Genomic DNA, 19,032 nt, shown 5'->3' on the forward strand with positions numbered 1-19,032 from the left:
TTACAAGTCTCAACAGAGCTCCATTTCAAATCTGTTGAAATGCTGAGTTAGTAAAGATCTGTTTGCTCCCAAGAAGAAAATATCTGCTGTGATATCATTAACAGTGTTGTGTGTTTGTCAGTTTAGTACTTGTCAGAATAATCACAAATTAAAAATCACAAATCAGGAAGTGAAGTACAGCACAGGCAACAGTAACACGGGGCTCTAAGCACTGCCTGGTGATACTTTGAGAGGTAACCTGCCTCTCAACTATCCTTTCTTTGCTCAGGCCTTATTTTTAGAGAATCAGTTTCCCAGCATTTCTGAGAAGTCATTGGAGTGGGTCTGAAACTGTTGAATTTTATTTCACCTGTGTCATCAGCTCTCCTTTTTTGTAGGCTTAGCTCTAGATCAGATTAGCCAGCTGAGCAGTCAACACAGTTGTACAAATACCAATGTCGGCAGAGGGGAGGGGGAGTTGTGTTGGGCAGACCTAGGAATTTAGAACTTAAGATTGACATAAACTTTCATGGTACATATTGCAGTGCCTGAAGGAAATTGTTTTTTATTCTGTGTTTTGCCTGCTGGCTCCAAGGAATTTAAATTCATGATGCTGTACAGAATACTAGTAAAAAGATTACTGTTACAATTAGATTTGGCAAAGTTGTGTTCATGATAGGTATTTGTTATGTGTGTGTGTGGATATGGAAGCATCATAATATTTGTTCAAACTTTGTCATTTTTAATACCTCAGTGTTGCTAATCTTGCTAAGTTTGAATTCTAGAAAAGAAAAATTATTGTTAATAATCAAATACATATGATCTTCATGTGATCTTTTGTTCTGTGTATGATATTAAGGAAGATATGGCTGGTAATCATGCTGAAGAAATAAATTGAGAAACACAGGAAGGAGGGCAAAAACATGGGACCTTTGAGACTAAATATATACTCTAAGAAATTGTTATATATTCCAGAAACAGCTGGCTTAGCAGATGGCTTCGCAACAGCTGACATGTACAAAATTAAGATTTAGGAACAACCTTGGCATGTTTTTTTCAGGCTGGTTGTGTTCAAGATTATGATACTGAGTTCTGCAAAAGAATATTTGCTTCCAGCAGTATTTTAGTTATCTTCACACTTCTTTTGTTAATCCATGTCATGTTGTTTCTGACCATCTAGGAGCTGACTCTGTGTCCGGTTCTGTCAGGCAAAAAAACAGGCAGAAGCTGACAATAACTGCTATGGGAATTGGCCATGACAATAGGCTAATCAGATCGGCTAACTGAACCCAATAACACACAATTGCATAAGCAGTACTGCCAACAAATGGGATATAAATACATCATTACCAATTCAGCATTCAATAATTGCTTTACTAGGTATTCGTTCTTTTGTGGAGGAAATGCTGGTTTTCTGTGAAACAGGGTCTTGGCCAGGTGTACTTTAAAGTGTGGAGTGAACTGAAAACTCATCGTTCCTATGTTATATACCCATGGCTTAGTTTCTGTGCCTTCATGAGGCGGCAGGAAGGAAAATTCCCTTCTCTCCTCGGCTGCAGAGGACTAGTTTTTCCAGAGCTGTTTCTGAACAGGAGCTCCTTTCTTTAACTTGTGACCTCTACTGCCATTGGAGTGACTGCCTTCCTTCCCTTCCTCAAGCTGTTCAAAAGCACATAGCCACAAAGTAGTAGCTTTGTTAGAATTCTCCCAGGCCAAAATCTTGAAGTGTAAAAAGAAGCGCCTAGAGACAGGATGAGAAATAAGGGCACTGCTTGCACCACAGACAGAAGTGGCTGTGAGCTATTCTTTCTGAGCTTCACTTGATGAGCCAGAGCTTTTCCAACAATCTGAGACTCTTCAGGTTTGAAGGCAAAACTTCCTCAACACCTTTCTCCATTCTGGTCTGAAAGGGAAAACTAGAAGCTCTAGCCCATCTTTTTAAGAGTATAATTGAGTAATCCATTAACAGACTAGACACTTTTAAGATTTGTCTGAACATGGTGCTGGGACATGTACTCAAGGTCATGAATTCCTTAGAAAGCTTAGACCAGAGAATCCTTTAAGTCCCTTCCAACCTGGTATTCTATGATCTTTTCTAACTCCTGCTTCCCAGGAATAAAATGACAGTCATGTTTCCTGTGTCAGATGGCCACCTTCTCGCTGCCTGGGCTTCAGCCCAAGAAGCAGTAGCTTATAAGGCAAGTGTGTGTCTTGGAAGCTTCACTCATCACTGCAGTCACATCACCAGCAGCACTGTCTTTTCTCTTCCCTGTCCCTAGAGTGATATAAAAATCCAAACTGTCTGGTATTTACAGTATTTAGTCTGGGGAACAAATGAGTCCATAGCAAGGTCAGGTAATAAGCTTTTCCTGAGGTGGGAAAAAAAATATTTTTTGTCTTATTTCTATATGCAGAACTTCAATTACTTTGAAAGATTTTTAGTTCTTAAAATGCCATAATTCTTTCAAAATATTTATATATAGAAATATTGCTGCCCCCTGGCTTCTGGATTTTCTTCTTTCTTGTTGCAGTGCTTTCAGTAAGCATGTAACATCTGATATTTGGATGCTGTCTGGGATTAAAAAAACAGAGAAGATACTGTGAGGTCAAGAATACAAAACTGTAACCCTCCAGAAACTAACACACCTCATGATGCTGCTTGTGTGATCTGTAGTTCTGAATGTTGGGTGCCCAGATGAAACTTATGGTTAGCATTATAAAACTACCAAGCGACTTCCACAGTTTGAGACATACAGTAACATTTTAAAAGGCATACTTAGCACTAAAGATAGGAATAGATCTTTTTTGATTTGTGTTCTGTGATGGAAGTAGAAGAACATGCAAAAATAAATCCTTAATGTTTATTAGCTTCTAGCAGTCGAGTAATGAACAGAAATTCATTCTGTTTAAAACTGCATAACCTTGTAATAGCTGAAGTGAGCTAATCAGCAAAGCAAAATAATTATTTATGGTTATCTAATACTTCTAACATGGTTGTTACTACTGAGTGACAAAAAATATATTTTTATATATCCTATGGAAAATATGATTTTAATTTATTTTCTTTCATTATAGCCATAGACTTACTTTTTACGTCCAGTAGCCATTAAGCTGGCTTCCTGGCCCTCTAAGCAAAGCTTATATTTGTAACATCAAATAAGCACCACATGGTGTAGAGAGGTGTCTGAATCAGTTGCCTTCTGCTAGAGAGGAATCCAAAATTCTATAATAAAATATGCCAGACTAAAATTGAAGCTTCGGGATATCACCTTCATAATGTCTCTCTCAACAGGAAATCACTGTGTAGTGGTCACTTACTTAAGTTGCCCTAAGGTTAGGAAAAGAATCACTTCTCTAATGCTTGACAGCCATCTTTTGAGGGCATTTAACAGACTCACCTGAACTCCAGTTATATCATGTTTCATTAACAATTGAGTTGGCTGTTGGAGATCTGAGTAAGTTTCTATTACTTGCTGGGCAAAGGTTTGATATTTATAACAGACTTCAGCTATGTACTGTGAAACAGTGAACTAATTTTCCACTGCTTTCAGTATGCAAGAAACATTTTTTTTTAAGAACTCTGTATGATGAACTAAGTATACCCTAATTGCATTTTGTTGAATGTGAGAAATGCTAGATCATTCAATTCTCAATTTGAATTTTATAAGCATACAAAAATGGGTGTATGGGTTTATGAATTTATTTATAGTAAAATAATTGGTCTGTGAAGTAAGATTTGCTATGGTTTTTATAGTAAAATTCCAAATGTATCTACTGAGAGCTTGATATAGCAACAGAGAGCCCTTTTGGTTATCTGATGACCAAAAGACATTATTATTATTTCTTAAAAAGCAACTCAAACAGAATGCACAGTGAAGGAAGACATCAAATTAGCGTTAGTTTCATCATTATGACTGCTTTGAAGAATCCTGTTAGCTCCCATGGTGTGGGAGTCTGGAACTCCTACAATGAATAAAAATTCTTGCTTTTATGTAATACACAGTGTTGCTAATGTTCTTGCTTTTATGTAATACAAAATGTTGCTAACAACTGAACCTGACCTTCAGTCTGTCACAAAAAGCATATCTATACATAGGTATGCATGTATGAATAAGTTTATATATATATATAACAATAGATATATGTACAAGAGGCTAATAAAAGGTGGAAGCAAGGACAGACGGCCTGGGAAGAATACAGGGATGTTTTCTGGGAAGCTAGGGACCAGGTTAGGTAAAGGCCAGTTAGAATTAAACTTGGCTAGGGTTGTGAAAGATAGCAGGAAGGGATTCTATAGGAACATTTCAAATAAAAGACAGACTAGGGACAATGTGGGCCCTCTCCGGAAGCCATCAGGAGAACTGGCCACCCTGGATTTGGAGAAGGCTGAGCTTCTGAATGACTTCTTTACCTCAGTCTTCACTGGCAAAGGTGCTGACTGCACCACCCAAGTCTTGGAAGGCAGACGCAGGCACTGTGAGAATGAAGACCTTGGGCCCACTGTAGGAGAGGAATTGGTTCGAGACCATCTGAAGTACCTGAATGTGCACAAGTCCATGGGACCTGTTGAAATCCATCCGCGGGTCCTGAAGGAGCTGGCGAATGAAGTTGCTAAGCCACTGGCCATTATATTTGAAAGATCATGGCAGTCAGGTGAAGTTCCCGACAACTGGAAAAAGGGAAATATAACCCCCATTTTCAAGAACGGGAAAATGGATGACCAGGGGAATTACAGACTAGTCAGTCTCACCTCTGCCTGGCAAAATCTTGGAGCAGATTCTCCTGAAAGGCATGCTAAGGCACATGAAAAACAACAAGGTGCTTGGTGACAGCCAGTATGGCTTCATTAAAGGGAAATCCTGCCTGACCAATTTGGTGGCCTTTTATGATGGGGTTACAGAACTGATGGACAGGGTTAGAGCAGTTGATGTCATCTCCCTGGACTTGTGCAAAGCATTTGACACTGTCCTGCATGGCATCCTTGTCTCTAAACTGAAGAGACATAAATTTGATAGGTGGACCACTCCGTTGATAAAGAACTGGCTGGATGGCTGCATGCAAAGAGTTGTGGTCAATGGCTCAGTGTCCGGCTGGAGACCAGTAACGAGTGGTGTCCCTCAGGGATCAGTGTTGGGACCATGTCAGTGACATGGACAGTGGGATTGAGTGCGCCCTCAGCAAGTTTGCCGATGACACCAAGCTGTGTGGTTCAGTTGATACGCTGGAGGGAACGAATGCCATCCAGAGGGACCTTGACATGCTTGTGAGGTGGGCTGATGCCAACCTCATGAAGTTTAACCATGACAAGTGCAAGGTCCTATACCTGGGTCAGAGCAATCCCAGACACAGATACAGGTTGAGCAGAGAAGAGATTCAGAGCAGCCCTGCAGAGAAGGACTTGGGGGTGTTTGTCGATGAGTAAATGAATACAAGCCAGCTTCAGTGTGTGCTTGCAGCCCAGAAAGCCAACCATATCCTGGGCTGCATCAAAAGGAGCGTGACCAGCAGGTCGAAGGAGGTGATCCTGCCCCTTTATTCTGCTCTCGTGAGACATCACCTGGAGTACTGTGTGCAGTTCTGGTGTCCTCCTCATAAAAAGGACATGGAACTGTTGGAACAAGTCCAGAGGAGGCCACAAGGATGACCACTGGACTGAAGCACCTCCTGTATGAAGACAGGCTGAGAAAGATGGGACTGTTCAGCCTGGAGAAGAGAAGGCTGAGTGGAGACCTCATAGCAGCCTTCCAGTATCTGGAGAGGGCCTTTAAGTATGCTGTGGAGGGACTTTTCATTAGTGACTGTAGTGATAGGAAAAGGATAATAGGTTAAAACTTAAACATGGGAAGTTTAGATTGGATATAAGGAAGAAATTCTTTACTGTGATGGTGGTGAGGCACTGGAATGGGTTTCCCAGGGAAGTTGTGAATGCTCCATCCCTGGTAGTGTTCAAAACCAGACTGGACAGAGCCTTGGGTGATATGGTTTAGAGCGAGGTGTCCCTGCCCATGGCAGGGGGTTGGAACTTGATGATTTTAAGGTCCTTTCTAACCGTAAGCATTCTATGATTCCATGATATATGTGACTCTAGGTGCATTTTATGTATGAAATATTAAAGAAGCTCTTTTTCTGTTCAAACATATCTGTGCTAAGGAAGATTTCACTCTGCCAAGGTTGAAATGAGTATGTTATGTATTTGTCTCATATCAGAATGGAAAAAGAAAGCTTTCATTTTCTACCATTGGCTGCCCAGACAAAAACCAGGTTGCCAGAGCGCAGGCTAGGAAGCAGACCAGTTGTGGAGCTGCTGTTGTGGAGTTGTGGAGCCTGGGAGCAGCTTTGGACTGTTCAAACAGATTATTGCAGAAAACTTTGCTCTGAAAATCTGATGGAAAAGCCACTCCGCAAACAAGGGCCTTGGCTTAGCAATCTGTGTATGAGCCCACATAGTAACTGGAAGCAGAGGGTTTTCTCCTGTAATAGAGTCAGTAGTTCTGAACAAATTTGTAGCAGGTGGTAAGAGGAATGACAGCAAGTGTTATCACAAACTCAGTGTTTTCTAGTTTGATACTCAAATGGATTTCAGATAAGTGTTTTTGTTGTTGTAGTTGTTGTTTTGAAATTGTTGGCTGTGAAGCAGTTTGGAATGTGGGTATTGTACCAAATCAGACAGCTGTCCATCTGTCCTCTGGCTGCTGTCTCTGCTTCATGTATTTTTACTTTTGCTTTTTTGTTTGGTGTTTTTTTTTATAGAACCTACATTGCTTGTAGGAAAAGTGGAAAGAGAACCACTAATCTTAGCCATGTTTTCTATGCACCTGATTTTAGTACATTGTAGGTTCAGAATAGTAGGTTGTGGGTCAAAACCAATAGTTTCATCTTTCTGTCTTCAGTCTTATGTTTTGAGGGATTTTTATCTACAACATATACACTCTCAAAGCAGACCCATCTGTAGTGATTATCAACTAATCCATGTCATATCTTTGGCTTACCAAATAAATCAAACCTGAGCTATGTTGCCTATAGCAAGAAGTACCATTGCAATTATTCTGTTATCTCAGGAACATTCTAGAAAATACATTCTAAAACTTGCATTTTAAGTTTTATACTCTAATTACCTTCTCATAAGAACTGAAGCAGGTATTTCTCTTCATTTTCACCTGCCATGGAAGGAATGTGGCAAGAAAGGAATTGTCTCCAACATAAAAAGAACTATGTAAGGTAAACTTGGCAGTATGGTTGCAGTTCTTAAGATCCTACGGAATTTTCTCTTGCATACAGATTTTCACGGGTTTGTTACTTTGGACTTAGGTTGAAATTTTACATAGCAAGAGTTCTGATGATCTGACCTTTTCTATCAGAACATCTTCCTGAAATATGCAAACTGTTTCCATTTTGCGAAACATATGGGCTGTAAACTAAGTCACGCACAATAACAAGAATGACGGGACTCTCTTCTTATTCATGTCTTGATTCTTAGCTTCACTTATATTGCAGTTTATTAACATTTTATTTGTCTTCCTTGCTGCAGCAGGGAGTGCTGTACATACACTGTGACTCCCTGTTGGTGGAAAAGTGGACTAAACCATACAGATGAATGATAAACATGAGACACTGCTTGGATAGGAAAGCCACAATGTAATTGTTGTGAAAATAATATGCATGAAAATTACATTTGAACAATGAAACTAGGAATGAATGACACCTGAGACTCAGGTAGCGTTCTAGAAACAGTCTCAGACTTGGCTGTTATAAGTGTTCAGACACATCAAGCCAGAAGGTAAAGTTTGGTTGGCATGGACAGTTATTTTAAAAGTAAAGGAATAGAAGCAAACATTTCAACTAGTAATACACTAAATAATACATAGCCATTTTGTATTTATAAACTTGAAATCTGTCAAACATGCTGGAAGAATAATAGAGTTTATCTCCTAGGTGGGTTGGTTAACATTTAATTCTTCAGTGTTGTGAAGATGAAACATATTACATATCTTTAAGATATATATATAATCATAGAATTGTAGAATGGTTAGGGTTGGAAAGACCTTAAGATCATCAAGTTCCAACCCCCCTGCAATGGGCAGGGACACCTCACTCTAAACCATATTACCCAAGGCCTCGTCCAACCTGGCCTTGAACACTGCCAGGGATGGAGCATTCACAACCTCCCTGGGCAACCTATTCCAGTGCCTCACCACCCTAACAGGAAAGAATTTCCTCCTTATATCCAATCTAAACTTCCCCTCTTTAAGTTTTAACCCCTTACCTCTTGTCCTATCACTACAGTCCCTAATGAAGAGTCCATCCCCAGCATCTCTGTATGCCCCCTTCAATGGCAGTTATTAAATAGAAAACATTTTGTCTCAAACCAAAAATGGTAAAAAAAATTAAATTCAAAGTATGGAGGGTTACAAAATTTAGCACTGTAACAGCATACAGGTCAAGAGCCATGCTCAGAGAAATATTAGTTGTGTCAATAGTAGATAGACGGTAATGATATGAAATGTATCGAAATAAGCTTTTCCTCAGAAGATCTTTATACAGTTGATTGTTGTAAAATATGTGAGTGTAACAGTGAAAAAATCATGCTATGTTTGTCTGGTTTTATCCCCTGTAAGCTTTCAAAACTAATTTTTGGTTTAACTAAATCTCGTGATAGTCACGAGTGCACTAAACAGAGGTTAGCTTGGGGCTTGAATCACTGACATGAGTTGTATTTGAATAATCTTTAAGGATGTTCTGTTTCAGTAGATTACCAAACTTGGTTGATACAATGAACAAGGCTGTCAATGACCTCTGATGGCAACCATGGTAAAAGGTTTGGGGTTGTATATATTTATCTAAGGTAGATTAATATAATTGAGGCAGGTGTCAATGTAGGGAAAGGTATGACTGTTTGTAGCATACAGAGTAGAGATCTTTAGAAGCAGATCTTTCTTGCAGTTTTATTTCTATCTGTTGTCATTAAAAAAGCTGTTTGTCCATGGGGCTGTCAGTATTGTCAATATTGGAATTATCAGATATTTTATATTTATAATCTAAAGGCACATACTTTCAGTACCAGGAAAGCTGAAAGTAAATTGCCCAACTTTATATACCAGTGCTAGCAGGACAAAATGTATATCAAATCTCGTATCAGCAGTATTTGTAGCACAAAATTCATGATTTTTCTTCTTGAGGAATTATATTCTATACAGAACATGTTTTCAGGACATGTTCTTGCATCACACACGTTTTTTTTTCTTTGTGTGTTTTCTGTCAATAGGTGCTGTTAGTGGTCAGATATTTGTATACATTTAAAATGTAGTATTTAATGCCACACTACATGCTGCATCTGGTTCTTCATTGGAAATTTGTCTGGCTCTGAGTATTAAATATGGATTTTTACTTAACAAAAACTTTTGTCTTTTTCATTGTTTTCTTCCCAGTGTGATCATTACTACAGTATTGTACCTTTCGGATGCCCTTCGTAAAAACTTCTTAAATGAAAACTTTGATTACAAGGTAAAGTAAATGTGTCCAACATGAGATAGTTGAAGTAGCTCCTACATCATCATGTGGGTTGATGGTTTATTATTAAACTTAGCTCTAGCATCTAAACAGCTACAACTTATCCTAAATCAGCAATTTCAAGTGGTCAGAGATTAGTTTTTTTCCTAAATGCAGGACTGATTAAAAAGTCTTTAAAAAGCTATGGGTTGTTTTGTTTTTCAGGTTTTTCTTTTCCCAATTTCTTTTTATTTTTCATTTTGTTATTTCAGGTTCTTTGTTAGACTACTTATTCAGGATTTTTGCACAGACATTTTTTGGATTGTAGAAACTAATTTTCTTATTTGTCAGTTATTACAGAGTTATCGCAGAAAGGAAAATTATTCCATTTTTAATCAATGCAGATTTATCAAAAATATAGATTTGCATTTCTGTAATTTCTCTCAAGACCAGTTAACATGCTGCATAATTAAAATTAGAACATTATGACACTGCATGGTGAATGTAGTTAAAGATGTTAGAGAGTACCTCATATAGCGAGATACAGCATCTATGATAAACTGTGAAATACAGAATGATGCATCTAGGATTCAGATGAGAAGACCTAGGAATACATCTTAAAAGACCCATTCCCATGGAAACATGAATGAATATTCTGCCCAACCAAAAGACATTAGTCTAATTGCTTCTTCATAAAAAGTACAGAGCTTCCTTCCTAGAGAAGTCAGCAAGCTCCTGTTGACTTCCAGCAGAGCTGTGGATGCTTCTATGAAAATCCAAACTCCTGTTGGAGAAATTGACAGGAATGCAGATTTATCTACTTGTCATAACTGAACATGAGGAAGCCTATCCTTTATGAAGTTCCAGAAGTTTGGGGCTAAAACTGATACAAGATTTGCTTGTAGACAAGGCATCTATGTCCTTAAATTTGCTATCCTGCAGAACTGCAGTGTATGGAATAGGGCTTCTCATACACTTCTTTCTCCCTCCTACCATGAAGCATCTATACTGACTTAAAATAATTAATATTAAATGATCTTTAAATTTCTCTTAAATCTTCTAAGTAGAAGATTCAACATCTGATTCATTAAGCATGTGCACAAAACATCTGTATATTTGCAATATGTTAACAAAACCTGGCTTCGGTTTTGTCCAGCAAAGCCTGCAGCGAGACTTGCAAAGAATATTATAAAGTAGGACAGGCTGAAGAATGACAATTCTGTTACGTGATGACTTCTGAGGTGTCAGATTGTTTTGGGTTGTTTTTGTTTGTTTTGGATTTAAAGGCATAACTTTTTGTACTTTTGTCTTTAAAAATGCCCAAAATGTTTCAATGGTTTTAAGGTTTTCTGATTTGGAGGGATGAAAAAAATTATCTGGAACTCTCAAACTGTTACATTTAAGAGATGCAGAATATGCAAAACAGATGTATTTCTGATAAACGTTGCGGGGTTGGTGAAAAGTATATTTCAATGCAAGGTAATTTAGTCAAAAACAGTTGAGTAACTCATTAATTGAGACTGAAACAAGTGATATGATTTGAAAATGTGCATCTTGAGTGGTGAGAAAAAGATGGCACTGAGAAAATGAAATAACCAAATGCCATATGCTTATTGTAGATATGGGATTCCTACTTTTTTCTTGCTGTCATTTTTATAAACCAGTTATGTCTGCAACTGGAGATGTTCACACCTTCCAAGAAGAAAAAGGTTTTAGAAAAGTAAGTACTGCTGTCAGCTTCTAGAAATCTGTAATAGATTAAACACTTTCCAAAATGTAAGACATAAGAGGTTGTGAAAAGGCCTACCAAAAATATAAGAATAACATTATTTCCACTGTCTATGAGGGGAGTTGGTTCTGGCCCTTTGTATAGGTCTTCAGAGCTGATAGCCTTTGTAAAAGTGCCCAAATTGGTTCAGATACTGGTACAGAAATATCCATATGGTAGCAGTGGTAACACTAATTTCCAGTTCTTGCATAAGTTGATTCACACTGGGTCAGGTGTTTCTGCCAAGTACAGCACTGTTGTCTGTGTGAGTTAATTGTATTTCCTTAAGCTAGAGCAAAGCTATTTGTTTTCATATTACTGAAAAAAAAAAAAAGATTTTGCTTCACAGCTGTTACTGATGTATAGCATTGAGAAAGAACCAATACTTTTGACAATATTGCAAACAAGCTTGGGTTTAGGAATCTGGTTTTAGCTTGGTACCATGGAAAGAGCAAAAACTTGGAAGAAATCATCACTTGTAGAGTCATTTGTTTGGAACTTCAAATGAGACATTTCATTTAACAGTGTCACAGAATGATATATGAACTTGATTATCTTAAATGATCTTTCACCGTTTTAATACATTGCAGATATGGTGACATGCGGGTAACAATGGGGTGTGAAATCTTCAGCATGTGGCAAAATTTAGGTAAGTAATTAAACACATCATCAGAAGTTCATAAAATGCAAAGCAGTTATTCTTATCTATTAAATGCACTTGCCAGTGATAGAGTTGATAACTACATTCACATGAAGTCTTGACTAAGGTTAGGAAAACCCTAGGCATCCATAGCTCCCTTCTTTATAGCAAACCTCAGCTTTCTGAGCCTTGATGCAAGCCTTTCTGAACCTTGATCTGATCTATCCCTATTTCTTCAGAGAGAAGTGAAAGAATGCCATCAGAGAAAATTAAAAAAGAAATTACTGCTCTTGCTGGGCAGAATTATTGTGCCTGGAAATATACTTACGTTCACAATTGTAGATCTGTTGCCAGACAGTTTAAGGAACAGACATATATCTTAATTTTGAAACTCTCTTGAGATACTGGATTTGCATCGAACCTTCCCCTGAGTCCTAGCTGCACTGAAATATAAAAGAATAAACAAATCAGTGACTGATATATAAATGACACATTGGACAACATGAGAAAAATATATGCTTGGATATAAAGTTATGAACATTTTTATATTTATAAGCAATAACCGTGCAAACTGAAAGTATGAACATCAGAGGAATGCAGTTAAAAGTTGTTTGCATAGAAAAAGCTGAGTAAAAGATTTGGACAATACATTTGTCATCTTTGTATTTCAATTCAGTCAATAGTTCACTTCATTAACGGGCTCATTAAAGATATAAATACCATTGGTGGATAATGAGATACTGTCATCTCAATTCCATCCTTTCCCCAGCAAGATATGTAGTTGTAAAAAACTGATCTTTCTGATCAGCTTGTACTAGAAAGAGAAATGTTCAAAATAAGAAATACTTGCTTATTAATAGCTTGTTAACATTTGCTGTTGTGTGGCGTATTTTACTTATTTACAGTATTTAGTATTGCTTACTCACTCTAAGACATCCCTCTCAATTATTTGGATACATAATAGGTATTTCTAAACTGGTATATCAAGGACTCACTCCTGCATGCTAGAAGACATTAGTATGCATCACCTCCGCACTCATGTTGTTTTCTGCTGAATGGAAACCTGGTATACAGGCAAGGAGGGAATCATGGTGCCTTTAGAAGAGTTTTGTGGGGTACAATATGGAGTTCATCTGGTAATGTGTCCAATTAAAAACTGGATTCAGGATATTTCATATAACCGGTATTACCCTAGTCAGTATTTTGAGTTGTAAGCCTTGATCCTTGTACAGTCACCTTGCTTTCATATGGGTATGCAACCCAGGATGTTTCCAGCAAAGGGAGTTCTGGTTTTCCTTTGCGCAGAGATACCAGAGTATCAAGCAAGTGTGACTGCCCACTGGCATATCCAGAGGTACACTGGACTTAAACTGAAAAGTTTGGAAAGTCAGTGCCCTAACTACAGAACTTGGTTTTCTCCTAAGTAGAATATAGTGAGTTAATGGAAGATGTTTTAGCACTGATTTTAAAGCAGGTTGTTTTGAGAACAGCTGAGTCACATCTTCTCTTTCCTGCAGTAAAAACAGGTATTTCCATTTCTGTACTCACAAAACTAAAGACAGGTAAAAATCAAAATACATAACTCTTTTTGATGAGCAAAGGATATCAGACAGTTAACTCTTTTGTAAACACAAGAATGTAAAGCTTAGAAACAAACCCATGCCTGTGAAAAATAAGTGAAATGCCCGAAGAGTGCTTTGTCTCTCTTTGTTCTCCTTCTCGAAGACTAACTTGAGATACAGATAACCGTCACTCCTGAAATCAGTATTCCATAATAAAATCTGATAAGTTACGTTGGCCTTGTCTCATATAGTCTGCAGCTTTTCACTTTTTTTGGTCTTAAGAAGTAGCCCATGCTGTGATAGGCGTGAGATAAATCAATATTTAGTGTGCTGTTCTTTAAAATACTTCAGATAGTATTTGGGTCGCTTGATGACTCACAGGACACCCAATTCCCATTCAAGTTCATGTTCATTTTCATTTTAGGGGAACACAAGCTTCACTTTATTCCAGCATTGATTGGCCCCTTCCTGGAAGTGACCTTGATCCCTCAGCCGGACTTGAGGAATGTAATGATTCCCATTTTCCATGACATGATGGACTGGGAGCAAAGGCGAAGTGGCAACTTTAAACAGGTACTGTATGTGAAGCTGTTTATAAAACAGGACTGAAATTCAAGCAGTTCAGAGAGGACTGGTCCTGACCATTGGTGGCTTGGGGTGGAGAAGGTACCTGTTGGAAAGGGATCACTGTGGTTTTTCCTTTTTCCTCTCTGCTGGGGTAGTAGGGTTCTCCAATTAATGGTATCATGCTAGTAATGTAAGATAAGGGATAAAATCTGTGGCCTGCTGAAGTGAATAAACAAGACCTGAGTTAACTTCAAACAAGGCTGATTTCATTGTGGTGGTTTTTCATCTCTGCTTTACAGCAGTACAGACTACTGGTTAGGCAGGATTCAACTAACTTCCCTTCTGGCTAGCATGAAAAAAGATAAGATGGTCTTTCTGAGGAACATTCTTCTGTAAGGATTCAAGTATTCATGTTGCTCAGACACCTTCTTAACGGGCTAGGAAGGAACGACCAAGTGTACCATCTGCTTCTGCAGCTCCCACTCAGTTCTTTCAGACTGCCTCAAACCATTTCTTAGTACCCTCCTCCCTGCTGTTTCAAATGAAGGAAAGCAGAAGTATCTGAATTACTCCTAGGCAATCATAATGCTTAGGGTGGGAGCTGTGACTGAAACACAAAACAAACTATTAAGAACAGGAGAGTGCATGTGATGTAAGTAGGTAGCTTTCCACTATCAATACATAAGGTTATTGTTAAAAATCACCATAAAAATGTTAACAAGGAGTGAGAAGGAAAAAATCCACTTGTTCTGCGACTCCGTGTTTTCAGCTTCAGTTTAAATGGAAATTGTAATAGATTTATTCTCTAATAAAATATCTTGACAACAGCTTGCTTTCTTTTCTAGATTTGTGGTTGCTAATATATTACTGCTAAAAAGGAGGCTTGAAATATTAAGGCAGTGTAGCCTAACCTCTATATTTTTCATAATCAGTACACTTAAAAATATGTTGAGAGAGTCATTAGCTACCAGCTATGTACTGTAAGTTTCCTTGATAGTTAATATGTAAGTCCAGCAAATTGGATTTCTAACCAAATTCACTGGCAGGTAAGGAAGGTTGGGAAGGTAAGTCTGAGCCCTCGAGTGTGCTGAACAGCACAGACATTTCTAAGAATTATTTTATAAAGGGTGGTGTGCAGGTCAGAAAAGATAATATTTTTATTGAAGTCTAAGAAAATGCCTTGTGCTTACAGCCCTGCAGTGAGAATTCAGGCAATTTATTTGGGCTGTGTGCTTTTTGTCTGACTCCATAAATAGATAGCTGCCTTAGCAGCAGCAAACGCTACTCAGCCTGTAGTTTTAAAGTCACGTTGCCCAATTTAAATTAGCTCCCTCCCTCAAAAAAAAAAAAAAAAAAAAAAATACCCACCACCAAAAAAAGAAAACCCCACAAACCTGGGGAATGGCAACAGCTTCAAAGAGATGAAGTGATTTATCATCAGATTTACATGATGGAGGAGTAATTTTGAGACAGGCATTTAGCAAAGTCACTTACATAAAAACAAATCGTCCCTCATTTTTCTCTAATCTCATCAAAGGAAAAAGAAGCTGTTTACACCACACTTATATGTTGCAGGTGGAAGCAAAGCTGATTGACAAACTGGACAGCCTAATGTCGGAAGGTAAAGGTGACGAAACATACCGAGAGCTCTTCAACAGTATGTGAGTAATATGTTTATATTACACTAATTCCTTGAGTTTGGTTGCTTGTGTGAGATGCTAATGTCATTGTAGAGAAGTAATGCTTAAAACAGTTGTGAATCTTCTTCTTTCTTTTTTTTTTTCTGAAAATCTGAGGAATAAAACATTTTATGGTGGTCTATGGCATCTGTAAAGCCTGTCTGTACTTCTTTCATACTGCTATAATTGGGAAAGACTAAATCTGTTGTATCACAGAACATTCTCTTTCTCTACCTACTAATTTTAAAATCAGAAAAGCCAGAAATGTTTCATAATTGCATAGGGGGTGCAGGTAGATCTCAAATGAAACATTTTGAAAACAAGGCATGAAAATTCAGCAAAAAGGTGTTTAATAAGTAATTTTCTATTTCCAGAAACTTGTACTCATCTGTGTAATGTCACTTGTTGATTTCTTGACTAATGTAAACAAATTTATACTGATACAATTGTTTCTTATAATTTTCTTTTATAAATTGCTTCTTAAGCTTTTGGTATATTTTAATAAATGACATAGGACTGAGATCTAATACAAAAGCTAATAACAATGTTGCTCTTAAGTTATCCCATTGACTGAAATAAATGAATGTCACAGAGCACAGGTACAAAATAACTAACTGAGCTCTGTCTCTGCTGTTCCTCAGAACTCAGTTTCACCCAAGTGGAATATTCCACTTATTTTTGGTGTGTTTAGTATGAGATGACTTGTTCCTCTTCAGGATTCCAAGCTGTGTATTCTTCAGTACTATTAAACGCATGATCTTTTTCTTGTATGGCTTCTTAACTACTCCTTTAAGTATTAGTTTTAACTCTCTTGTCTTTGCTTAAATAACAACATTCGGATCTCAGTGTCTGTGAGTAGCAAATGTATAATAATCTGTAATTGTATTGAGGTGAAAAAAAGAGAGCTTCTAAATGTTTATCATTTACAGAGGAAAAACATGTAGAGAGATTAGGCAGAATACTACGGAAATGGATGAATAATGTCAAACAGCACAGTATGATAAAGCAAAACTTGTAATTATTCATGCTATTTTTCATAATCTGAGTAAAGATAATAAAAGGCAAGATGGGTTCAATATTTTAATAAAACAGTATTTTAACCTCAAAATTAAGTCATTAAGAGAAAAGTTCTAATTAGAAAATGCAGTCTAAATGCATTCTCCTATGCAAAATACATCAGAATGTCTGTCACTGAAATAACTTAAACTTCTGTAAGAAAGCATAATGGTATGAAATACAGTTCCAAATCTTTTTGTGGTTTTGAGTTAGATTTAAACTGGGGGGTGTTAAACAAGATACAGTGGAAAATGGTGAGAGCCTTTTAGAAATCTAAATGCTGAAGACATAATCATAGTAATTTAAATTGCAAAATGTCTCACAGCATTGGTAAACTTGTTGTTTCTGTTCTGGTACAACAGAAGTTAAAACTAAACTCTGAGAAATTTCGGAGTAACTGCTCAAGTTCACTTCCAGCTTAAAAAAAATTAGTATTTATCACTAGTTTTATATCTGAGTTTGATTTGACTTCGCACGTTAAAACCTCTCAAGAGGCAAGCTTGAACAAGATACTGGTCTAAAATGGAGGATAACATAGTGTTCTAGGATATATGAAGGAAAATTATTGAAATGAGATGGACAGTCTGGGGAGCCAAATGCAAGGGACAGGGTCAGATTTCTTTTACTTTCTGCCATGGGTAGAAATGAGCAATATTAGAGCGTCTTTAGACAGTAACAGTGACAGAGATGTGGTATATACCTAAGGACTATGAATCAGTAATATATTTTTACAGCAAACAGTGATTTTGCAGTCTGTAATGAAACAAATGATATAATATTACTTGATCTTTCTGAAGATTTGGCATGGTTGGTTTTGATAGGTGCAGTTGGGAGCCAAGGGGATGCACACTTCTGCTTTGGAGCCAGTCTAGTAACTGCAGTGGGTGTGACACTTTCAGGTTTTGTCATGCTGTTTGTTTATTTTGTCTGAATCGAAAAATGGATTTAAATCCCTTAACTCCCACGTTAACTGCTTATTTTTTTCCTAGAGTCAATCTGTTTTCAAGGACAAATTATAAGCATCTCTGGACATACCTAAAATATTATGTGCTTAGAATTTACTGCTTATAAAAGAATTATCTTTATCAAATGAAAAGACGTAGTGAAAGTAGGGAGAAGATGACTGCTGTTTGTTTTGAATCAATGTCTTTCTAGGGACTTGGATGTGACCACTCAGTGATTAGCTCCTAATGTCATTTGAAGAGCTGCAAAGCATGGAGTAGTGAACGTTTTGCTATCATGAAAAACTAGATGTTGTAATTGGTACCCAGTGTAATCATGGTATGAAAGGTGTCCTGATCTACATTTACACTCTAAGACTGCAGTTGAATTCCTAAGTTAATTAGCACAGGTAAAAAAATAATTTCACTTTATTAAACGGTGGTTAGATACAGAGATATACTCAAATAGCTTCTAAATACGACAGATGCTACCCATTTATTACTTCTGTAGCTGTGTTCGAGTTTGGCCTAACACAAGCCATTTCAGGTTTGCAGGTTAGGTAGCCACATTATTGAAGCATAAAACCTGTGCTAGTGAGGGGACCTGAAGATGAGGCTTCTCTTGGAGAAAATTGGAGCTGATGTTCAAGCTGAGCAGCCATTTAGTATCAAACTATGCCAATTTGTGGGCGATTTCTGTAGCCATGAAGCTACCATATAAAAAGTGGTGACTGCTACCTCTCCCATGTCTTCAGTCTTCTTAATTTCTTCACTCAATTGCATGACTGTATTCTGCACTGCCCAGTCCATTAGACTCTGTCTAGACTGGCCTCCTCTGAATATTTTTGTGGGGTTTGGGTACTATACCCTCAATATAACCTCGAGGACATTGAGGGATATATTTGAGTAACTCTTTCAGTCTGAGTGTTTGTTCTGTGCATTGTGATGAAAGATGTATGGCAGAGAGGGGGAGGCACGCATCACAAGGCAAGTCACAAAATTGTTCAACTGACGACATTGATGTCAGTTTGAATAAGTATTTTGAATGTATCTACACAGCCCATTTGTAGAGATTGTATGCTTATAATGAATATGTCAGTACATTTATAAAGAACATGCATTAGTCAAATACAGATGAAACCCATCTGGTTTAAAAAAGATGTCAGACTTCTGCTGTTTTTCTACAACAGGTAATTATTTTGATGAAATTAGGTTGAAATGTTTCTGCTTAACACAGGGTTGAAAGGCAGTAGAAAGGAAAAATCGGTGCAGTAATCAGTGCTTAATAATGTTAACAGGCTCTACTCTTACTTCTTCTTAGATACAAAAACTTGTATTGAAAGGAACATAAAGG

At 37.5% G+C, this 19,032-nt stretch overlaps 1 protein-coding gene across 2 annotated transcripts in view; it reads left to right on the forward strand.

Moving 5' to 3' along the window:
- DOCK4 (dedicator of cytokinesis 4) overlaps positions 1 to 19,032 on the forward strand; it is a 249,616-nt gene that overhangs the window by 192,034 nt on the left and 38,550 nt on the right. For both annotated transcript variants that reach the window (XM_061373099.1, XM_061373098.1), the window contains 5 exons: positions 9,405 to 9,480; positions 11,085 to 11,185; positions 11,824 to 11,882; positions 13,860 to 14,008; positions 15,578 to 15,663. In XM_061373099.1, coding sequence (XP_061229083.1) covers positions 9,405 to 9,480; positions 11,085 to 11,185; positions 11,824 to 11,882; positions 13,860 to 14,008; positions 15,578 to 15,663 — 471 coding nt within the window. The remainder of the gene's footprint in view (positions 1 to 9,404; positions 9,481 to 11,084; positions 11,186 to 11,823; positions 11,883 to 13,859; positions 14,009 to 15,577; positions 15,664 to 19,032) is intronic.

Source organism: Neopsephotus bourkii, unplaced genomic scaffold (genome assembly GCF_033783945.1).
Source record: "Neopsephotus bourkii isolate Nb327-2 ecotype Australia unplaced genomic scaffold, CSIRO-AGI_Nbou_v1 NB_1624, whole genome shotgun sequence".
NCBI lineage: Eukaryota > Metazoa > Chordata > Aves > Psittaciformes > Psittacidae > Neopsephotus > Neopsephotus bourkii.